The sequence below is a fragment of the Pteropus alecto genome, unplaced genomic scaffold (genome assembly GCF_000325575.1).
Source record: "Pteropus alecto unplaced genomic scaffold, ASM32557v1 scaffold86, whole genome shotgun sequence".
Lineage (NCBI taxonomy): Eukaryota > Metazoa > Chordata > Mammalia > Chiroptera > Pteropodidae > Pteropus > Pteropus alecto.
The window spans coordinates 10,556,348-10,566,347 of record NW_006442109.1 but is presented as its reverse complement, the minus strand read 5'-3'; the positions used below and the strand labels follow the sequence as shown (position 1 = coordinate 10,566,347).

General features: G+C 49.5%; 1 protein-coding gene and 1 pseudogene across 1 annotated transcript in view; both read right to left on the bottom strand.

The window, feature by feature from the left end:
* RBPMS2 (RNA binding protein, mRNA processing factor 2) overlaps window positions 1-6,684 on the bottom strand; it is a 12,093-nt gene extending 5,409 nt beyond the window's left edge. Inside the window, exons 1-7 of the mRNA XM_015595830.1 lie at window positions 6,624-6,684; window positions 5,262-5,341; window positions 4,799-4,876; window positions 4,148-4,186; window positions 3,443-3,505; window positions 3,011-3,161; window positions 2,343-2,494 (exon numbers count right to left, since the gene is read on the bottom strand). Coding sequence (XP_015451316.1) covers window positions 2,343-2,494; window positions 3,011-3,161; window positions 3,443-3,505; window positions 4,148-4,186; window positions 4,799-4,876; window positions 5,262-5,341; window positions 6,624-6,684 — 624 coding nt within the window. The remainder of the gene's footprint in view (window positions 1-2,342; window positions 2,495-3,010; window positions 3,162-3,442; window positions 3,506-4,147; window positions 4,187-4,798; window positions 4,877-5,261; window positions 5,342-6,623) is intronic.
* Window positions 6,685-9,337: 2,653 nt separating this feature from the next.
* On the bottom strand, window positions 9,338-9,456 carry LOC112469812 (annotated as a pseudogene).
* Between the last annotated feature and the right edge of the window lie 544 nt (window positions 9,457-10,000).

The following is a 10,000-nucleotide window of genomic DNA, read 5'->3' as shown; positions in this document are numbered from 1 at the left end:
CCTCTGGGTTGAGAAGAATCCCCTTAGGAGTGACACTGTCCATTTTATTTAGGCATTTTCAGCCTCTGCTTCTGGGGCAGCGTTGTCAGGGTGGCAGGATGGTGGCTCTTGGAAGGAAAAGAGAAAATGCTACTACCTGAAAAATGCTTGTGTGTCTATTGACTGCATTTGAACCTAACAGTATGTTTTACTGTTGAGGACATGGCTTTCCAAAGAGCTTGAGAAGCAGAGACAGAATTAGTTACTATGTAGTCCAATCTCTTGCCTCTCCTAAAACACCACTATTTTTCATCCTCTTCCCTGGGAAGCCAGAAGACAGGAACTCAGGCACAATGAGGCCTCCAGCCTCATTAACAGAGAGGACCCGGTTAGGAAAACTAGACAACAGGGATATTAAATAATAGCCATGATAACTGGCACTTCTATAGCCCTCCCTCTGTGCAACCCTAAAGTAGGTATGATTATTACCATTCCACAAAGAAAATGAGACACAGAGAGGTTAAGTAACTTGACCAAGGTCAAACAGGTGTTAAAAGAGAGAGCTGGGATTTGGACCAAGGCAGCTGGACAGGGTGTGGGGAGGGTGGGAGGAAGCTGCAAAAGGAAGAGAATAGGAGGGCATGCAGCCCTCAGGGGCAGGTAGCAGCACACATTCCCAGCCAGCTGGGGGCCCCCCCAAGAAGGGCAGAGGCACCTTTCCTTATGAATTGGCCAACTGTCCCTGGCTCTCAACTTCTGTCTTGTCACTGTCATGGCCTAGCATCTTAGAGCAGATATGACAGAATCTCTCACCTGATCTGCTCTAACCCTCTCATTTTACAGATGAGGACATGGAAGTCTAGAGGTAAAGCCACTTGCCAAAGATCAGGTAGCTAGCTGATGGCAAAGCTGGGATCAGAGGCGAGGAGGCCAGCAAGGCTTTGCAGGCTCTGCAGTTAAACTTCCTGATTGGCCGAGAGCACCATGTACCTGCCTGCCTTCCACACTGCGCCAGGGCAGAGATAATGGGGACAGTCTCCTCTCCTCATGCTCTATGCCCACCACTGACCCTGGCTTGTGGTAAATACTCAAACATTTCCCTCCAGGGGAAGATCTTTACCACCTTCCTACCCCTAGCAGTTTTCCAGCTGTCTGTGGCATGCAGCTGCGGGACAGCACCAAGTTCAACTACACTTCTGCCCTCAGTGCACTCTAAGGCTGTCATCGCCAGGGAGAATGCCCCTGACAGGGGGAAATGGTCTGCTACGGTAGTAGCCCCATAATCTGAAACTTCCACCTTGGAACTGGGCAACCAAGATGTCACTAAGGCTTTCAGAAGACCTGGGATGGACAAGAACTTAGTCCTCGGCCAGAGCACCCGACTCCTCCCACCTCAGCTTCTAGTTCCTGTGAACTCTCCCTTCCTGGCTTCTCATTTCCTTTTCCTCCTCATGCCCTTCCACTGCCCTGGCCAAGTCTGGCAAGCCTCTGTTCTCTCCCTCTCAACAGCACAGCACACCCTGGCCAGGGTGCTCTTCTCCACTGATCAGAGGCCATGGTGAGCTGACCACTGTTCCTCAGCCCTCCTGTGCTACCTGGCAGTGCTCTGTCCATAGAGCTGGCACCATCCTGTCCATACAGCTGGCAGCGTCCTGTCATTGCCTCATAGGAATGGGCTGGTATCTGACCACCTACTCATCTGTCCCTCAAGCACCCGGCATGGCACTCAGTGAGCACAGAGCCCTCCTGGCCCAGCTCTACCCTCCCTGACTCTCTCCTGGAAGGGCTCACTCCCTCTTTCCCACCCCAGCACAGGTTCACAAGGCAGAGCAGCCGGGCTTCATGAAAACAGGAACACGCAGGATGTTTGTTCCAAGTACAGTTCTAGCACCTCTCACGTACCGACATTTAACTCTCACAGCAACCCGAAGGCAGATATTGTCTCCTTTTCCTGATGAGCAAAAAAATCAAGGCAAGAAATCTTTAAGAGCTTTCTTAGGTTCATAGACAGGAGGAGGCAGGGGCAGGTGGCCTGGCTCCGGAGGCCACTCAGGTGGGGATCCGCATTGTGGTTTTGTGGTCACAGGCAGAATGTAGTGCAGTGCAGCGGTGTTCAGGGGGCGGTGGAACCACGGCTGGGTCTCTCTCAGGACTCTGCCCTGTGTCCTGGACATGGCCTCAGAGCGTGTGCTCTCCATCCCCTCTGCCAGAGCCCAAACTCTAAGGGTTCTATCAGTGAAAAGAACAGTTCTCCCATAGCTCTGGAGACATGAGTGGCCTGGAGGCCCGGTAGGTATAAAGTCTGACCAACTTAGAGCTTTCATTCTTCCCCTTCCTGCTTCTCTCCCAGACAGAGAGCTTACCTGAGCATGTAGGGCAGCGGCAGCAGCAGCTGTGGCAGCTGGGTAGGTGAATGCAGCATGTGAGATGGCTGGGGTCAGCTCTGTGGTGTACAAGGGGTAGGGAGCCCAGGCCTCTGGGGATGTGGGGATCAGAGCAGCCCCCATCAGGTCATCTACAAAGGGAGACAACAGCCCCCATTGTCAGAACACTGGTCTCCCCTTCTGCCGCCCCATTCCAAACAGAAAAGGGAACCCAGCACTATGGTTGAAGCATAAGCTCCCCATTCAGGCCAGACTCCCCTCAAAAACCACAAGCCCACGGAAAGAAGCCATGTTAACTTGGCCTGGCACATGAGCATCTTGTTTGCTTTGAGAAACTCTCAGATGGGCCTCCACTCATCTCAACCAAGAAAAATCAGAGGAGGCTTCAGGGAAGCTGGGCAAAGCTGACAGCACAGGAGCTCAGTCTTTCTAAGTTCCATCAAAGGCTGCAGGGGAGGAAGGAAGTGTGGAGCCTGCGGAGATAGGTGGCTGTGAGTGCAAGAAGCCTCCTGGAAAACGGGGCAGGCAGGCAAGACTGATTCCCTCAATGAGAACTTCAGCGTCTGCTCTCGGTATGCAACCCCACTGGGGGCCTCCAGCTCAGGACAAGTACAAGGGCAGCATCGACAGCTCTGAGTGCCACTCACAGGGGTCCCGTGCGATGAAGTGTGCTCCTAGGGCGGGGTGAGCGCTGGCGGGATTTGGTGTAGCCATTAGCTTGTTCTTGGCCATCTTGGTGTTGGCTTTGGCAAACTCTAGCCTCAGGGTCTGTGGGTTCTCGGGATCAAAGCGAATACCCTACACCGGAAGGAAAGGAAGGGAAGGGAAAGACTTTACTCTGTAGGACCCAGACTGTCTACTACGGTGGGTACAGAAGGGCCCCCAGAATGACCTGCCTGACTCTCACCCACACGGGCCAAGACAGCACAGGCAAAGACTCTTCTTCAGGGCGGCTGGGAAATAAGGTATGTCTGTGGGCCCTTTTCCTTGGGTGTGAAGTGGGGAAAGGTTAGCATAAGACAGAACAGTGACACTGGAGGTCTGTGGGCCAGAGAAAGACATGTCCTTCATCTACTCACATTCAATGCATTCTTGGCGGCTTCTGCTCCTGCCCGGCTGTCAAAGATCACAAAACCAACAGGCTAGTAGGAAAAAGAGAGAACACCCTTGCATCTCTACCAACATTCTATCTCCCCGTCCAAGAAAAAAAAGGCAGCTCTTGCCTTTCTTCCTTATGTTCAGCTGGAACAGAAGATTCTTGTACACCAAAAGTCTCCCACCCAGGTACCACATTGCAGGAAATGATGCCAATAGAGCTTTATCCTACTGCAATAAGCATCACCTGTTCAGTAGCCTTTTCCTTTTTTTGAATGCATGAAGGTAATTAAAAGTAAGTTCCAGTGTTTTCTCCAGGAAAAAAGGGGACTCCAATATATCAAGTATAAGAGGCAACAGGCTGAAACTTCTCTAACTTCATTTTGCCAAAGTTCAGTCCAGACCCTAAATGGTTTCTGGCATCGGGAGCCAGAGCCCAGCCACCACTACTATGCTCCTCAGCTTTGGACCAGGCTGTGGCTTCTCAAGAACCAAAGAGGGAGGACTAGGAGCTGACTGGTAAGAGGGGACCTGTGACAGCAGCTGTTTTGTCAGCCCAGGACAGAAACAGGATGACAGGGAACAGGTCTCAGCTGCCAAATGCCTCAAGAGTGAGGAAAAGGCAACAGGCTTAGTTCCAAGCTCAGCAGTTGGTCTGGGCTAGAAGAAAAACCTTGGAGAGAAATTACCTGTCTCGACGTGAGCTTGATCAGGGACCCTTCATACCCCTGCAAAGAGAGGTGCTCATTAAAGGGGAAGATTAGAGCCTTTGCTGTGCTATCCCAGCCACCCCCCACATCACCCCACCTTTCCCCAGTGCTTGCCTGTGTCATTCTCGTACTTTTCGCCCCTCCTCCCCCCATAGTCGACCCACTATGACCTCCACCACTGCTGGGCGCTCTCCACCCTGTGTTCTCTATCACATGCTCTAACACACGAGTGGGCATCACGCGGTAGCAGTCATCATTCATGCATAAACTCTCATTTGCTCTGATAGCTTATAATCCAGATGCAGAGACCTTACCTTTTTAAGTTTTCTCATCTGCAAAAAGAAAAGGCTACACTGAATCTCAAAGATTACTTATATGGCAAAATCTACTGAGATCCTCTATGCCTTCTCTTTACAGATGAGGAAACAAGAGGCTCGGACAGGCTAAGCAATCAACAGACAGGAAGCAAAGTGTGAATTAGCAGAACTAGGACAGAGAGCCAGGTCTGCAATCACAGTTTTGGATACACTGCCCTACGTCCTCCTGCTGCCCAATCCAGATCAGAGATTCATTCATGATGCTTCTCCTCTGTCCTAGGCTCCACCTGTGGGTGGCTGGGCCCAGACTCACCTTGAATGGCCTGAAGAGCAGGTAGAGTTCTCTGGGTTTAATGTCCACAGGGAGGCCACTGACAAACAGTGTCCGGACCTGGCGACAGAGACCACAGTGGTCAGAGGCAGGCTGACAGAGGACAGGGATGATGGCCCTTCCTGAATTCAGGAAGGAACTGGAATCTTTCCAGAGTTGAGGGAGGAATTCAGTATTTCCTGGGCCTCCTTTAGAGGCTGAAGCAAATGAACACTCAGTTTCCTACCATTTAATTTTTCAAAGCCGTTTCTGCACACTTTCCTTTCTCTAGGTTCATCCTGCAGGTGTCACTCGACAAGCACATGCTGAGCAGCTCTGTGCAAGACTGTCAACTCTTGAATAGCTTCAAGGAGAGCGAGCCCTGTTTAATAAGTGCACAGATCAAGGCCCCCTTTTCAGATCAAGGATCCCTCTGATATGAGGCAAGCTATGCAGTCTTACCCACCAAGTTCATAATGCACAAGTTAAAATGATAATACTTTTCAGCAGCTACCATGTACCCCAGATTGAGAGGCTCTGTCTGGTCTAGGGGAGAGGCAAAGAGGTAAATAGAACATAAGTCCTAGGCCACACCATGGAGAAATTTCAACAGAGGGCTGACCACTTTCTCATCCATCTCCTATTGCTTCTGATATTATATGTAGGCGCTTCAATAGCAGGGAATGTGTTGTATTCTTGCCTCTATGCCTAGCTCCTAGTGTGGTGCAGGTATGAAATGTTTACTGAATAAGGGACCTGGGTAAGAAATCAGAGATGGAACAATTATGCTAGGATTTGAAGAATGAGTAGGATCTTGCTAGCTTCAAGTGAGGTAGATGATGCTATAAGTTACGAGCCATGCCCTCAACATGGTTACAAGTTGGTAGGAAAGCCAGGTCTAAACGCCAGATGTCCATCTTGTGACTCTAGCTAAACCCGATCACCTGAACTGCATGTGAGGTCCACAAGAGGGGTGGCAGATACACTTCCTAATTCACTACCACTAATTAAATGCTGCTGGCATCCAACGCTAAACTAGCAAGCCCAGATCAGCCAATATTCATATTGAGGGAGGGAAGACTTTCCATAGTTTAGATTCATTAAAAATCCATTTTGAAACTGTGGCTTCCTGATAGTGAAAAAATCCAAATGAGTGGAGATTCCCACCACAGTTGCCTCCTCCTCTGAGCTGCATCTCATACCATGATGCTAAGCAGAGGTCTTCTCAATCCATCACTGCCAGTTTAAGAAAAAGTTCTCATGCCTCCATCTACCCCACCATGTGGCCATTCTTGAAAGCATTTAGATACCCTAGAGTTGGCTACAACCCCTTCTCCAAGGGCACAAGAACTCTCTTTGTGCTCTAGTGATGGCCTGTTGAATCTAAGCAACAGCTTTTTTAGAGACACTGGCTTGAATGAGGAACCTGGAGCAGCCAAGCAAAGTTACACCCAACACACAGAGAGAATACGATTTAAATTGTTGCACTATATTTTTCTTTAAAAAAGTTGGTTTATATCAGTAGAACTTATTCAGATCAAGTTCATTGGTCAAGAAGAGGTTAGGAAACCTCCTAAGAAAAAGACAAAAATAGTATAAGTTCACAGGTGTGGGAGCAAGGCATGCATGCACGTTCACACACATACACACACATACACACACACACACACACACACACACACACCCCTCCCTAACAACAGAACCAGCAATGACAAAGGAAACCAGCATTGATAGCTGCTGGTAACTGTGTTCCCACCCCCCGTCCCATAAGAATAATTCCCAGCCCATAGCTGATAAAAAATGGGTAAGGACAAGCTTCTTCTCTCACGTGAGTTTTTATCAAGAAGGATACCCTTGCCATTTAGGACGCATCTTCCCACTTTAGCCATGTCTTCCCTAACCAGACACGCCTCTGCTCCCAGGCCTAGGGTGAAGGTTCTGTACACGTCACAGCCCCTGGCAGCTCTGCTCCCAGCCTGGTACAAATTGGACAGTGAGGCTCCAGGGCAGGCTTAACTGAGCTTCTGGATGCCAAAAGGCCATCAACCTCTACAACCTCTGCCCTTCGATGGAAAGGCCTCTAATTTCCATGTAAACTCCCAATGGAAGTGACTCACTCAGGTCACACAGCTTTTCTTTAAAGGCAGCAGATCTGAGACTCAAAGCCCATGTTTTCTGACTAGTCATCTGGTCTGGTAGAAACAATACTTGCTTCTGGGTGCCAGGACTTGGGCACCCAGCCCACTCCCAGAGAATGGGCTGAAAGAGTGCAAGCCAGCCAGTTCCCTGCTGGGTAGACCTGGATCACTACTTCTCCTTCTTCCCTGGGATGACGGGACGTGGTCTGGGGTCAAAGACGCAGAGCCCGAGCTGCCCCACAGAAAGCTCTGCCTCAGTTCTCCCCAGGGACCACCCATTTTACCCGTGCTAATTTTAAACCCTTCCTCAAATGGCTCCTTTCTGGCCAGATCTCCCCAGAGGCCCCCTTAAATGGCAAGTTCTCAGCACGAAGCTTCCTGCTTGGGTTGGGGAGGGGAGTATTGGGGATCTTTCCCTCATTCCCAGCTCAGTTCCTTGTTTCCAGCCTTTTCCTCTGGTTTCCATCTTTTAGGTTTTAAAGTGTTCAAAAGGCCATCCTGTCCCTGGCCACTTCTCAGGAAATAAGTTGAGGCCAAGGCAGTTACGGATTAGGTGGTAGGTCTCTGTCTGCCAAGTCATAGACCCTTTATTGAAAGCAAAGTTTGGGAGGTTTAAGTCACAGGAAGCCTGACCATCACTACTCCTCCTGGGTTTTACTTGATCATGGCAGATAACGGGCATCCTGCATATCCCCTTGTGCAGAAAGGGAACCTGAGGCCTCAGCTTAGGCTAAGACCTAGGTACCCTGACTCCGCTATCTGTTCTACCAGCAATTCATCTGGCTGTCAGGACAGAGGGAGTGGCACTTGGGTGGCTTTGTTAGCCTCATGGGTGGTTAAAGTGTTGCCATATATCCATTCAGTAGCCAGTCTCTTTCCTAGGTACTTGTTTAGGATGACAGCAAAGCTGGAGTGATGGGGACTGAACAAGAAGAAACTGGCAAACCAGGGTGGAGGGAAGCATGAGCTTAACAGGCTGGTCAGTTACACTTTAAGAGGCCTAAATATTCTCTCGAGACAGCTGCCCACGCTGCCCCTCAGCCCGCCCCTTTCTCGTTCTTTAACTGAAGGAGACCCATCCTTCAGGGCCTCTATTACCTCACTCCCCTTTCCTTCCTCTAAAGTCCTAGAGGAGCCCTTGGGACTCCCTGCCTTCTATAGTTTCCACCTTCCTAAGCTTACCCCTCACCTGAACTCTTAAAAAACCCCAGAGATGGGAGCCAAGTCTCAAAACTTTCCTACCCTCCAAGATGCCTCAACACTTGGATCTCTACCATCTCGACACACCTCGGTCCCTCCAGAGAAACTCCCATCAGAGACAGATGTGGCCCAGTGCAGCAGTGATGCCATAAATGGGAAAGACGATGGGCTTTAGTTAGGCTGCAGTTTGCACTCTAGCTTTAAGCTTGGCTTGGGGAAGATGCTTCCTCTCTCCAAATCTCACTTTCTTTATCTGTAAAACATGGATACCATCTACCTCCAGGATGAAGAGTTCACCTTACTCTCTGTCCAGCACATAGGAGGCTCAACAAAGTACATGTTCACTGAAGGCTCCTGTAATCAGTGTTTTACCTGCACGAAAACCTCACCTATCAGGTCTTATGAGCCATTTATTTATAAATGCCCAATGAGGCGTGGTCTGGTCCAGGTCAGTCTAAAACTGGCAACGTGGGTGAGGTGACCTCAGGCGGTCACTGGATTCTTTAGTTTTCCTTTTTCCCGGGGAATAATGTCCAAAGTGGAAGGCACCATGGAGATCGGCTAGTTTAACATCATCATTTTATAGATGAGAAAGCTAGGCTCGGAATAAGAAGATGACAAAGCAAGCTGATGGCACAGTCAGGATCCTTTGGGATGGCAGGGACAGTTACCGCGCCAAAGCCTGGCCAACTAGTCCTGTGTCGCAGGCCGGCATTAGAGACAACTCTTCCCATGCCACTTACTGGTGCCACCTTCTAGCAATAGGGCTCAGTATTTATTAAAGAGATGAATTCAGACAAGGATTCAGACACGGATTCAGACACCAACAGCTGGTTGATGCCAAGATGGAAAGATCAACCAAAGAACCCATGTCCTGCCTATTCCACAAATTTATTATAAGAATTCAACACAAAAATGTTTTCGGTATTTAAAGAGGACATAAGGGGTGGTTCCCATAATCCTAGGCTGCTGGAAGTCACTAAACTTGTTTACCTGGCCCTTCTCCTTCCATTCACTCACCCTTTTCCCAGAAGTATCCAGACAACCCAAGTGATTATCTCCTTCCTGTCCTGAAACATGGAAAGCAATGACAATCCTTTTTATTTTACTATTTTTTAATTTTTTAGGCAAGGCAACCCTTGGTTGACCTCACAGATTGCAAAGACCTTGTCAGCTTACAATCCCTTATTTTTCTATTTTTTTATGCCTATAGCACTTGGTTTTCCTAGGTGGTCTCCCATTCATGTACTAACCAGGCCCGACCCTTCTTAGCTTCCAAGATCAGATGGGATCGGGCTTGTTCAGGGAAGCAGGACCGTAGACCACAATCCTTTTCAAACGCTTATCTTCAGGGCAAGTATGAGCAGACGGTGCTAGACAGTTGAAAGACACGTTTGGAAAGGGGTAGAGTGAGTACTGGGGGAGAAATGAGGAATGGATGGGGAATCCATAGGAACCAATGAAAGAAGAAACATGTCGAGGAACAGCTCTTCAGATGGAACACACTGGAAGCACCAAATTCAACACGGAAAGGAACTTGGCCAGAGAGGTGTCCCCATACAAGACATCGCAGACATGGCTGTGTGGCCTTCATGGCAGTCAGGAGCAGACTCAGCCTTGCTGGACGTCTTAGCCAGAACCAGGCCTACCTAGGAGAACCAAGAGGCCTTTTGGCCAGCTGGGTCCCCTGTCCAAGAAGGCTTTGGGGGCTCCTGAGGCATCTTTTCCCTTACACAAGTCCTGCTGCCCATCTCTCCTCTGAAGTTGCTGGGAGAGAGGGGATTGGGGGAGGTCCAGCTCCTTCTGCTAAGTCCACAGGCTATCACTGGTCAGCAGACTTCCTGAAGTTGTCTAAGTTTGCTGTGTG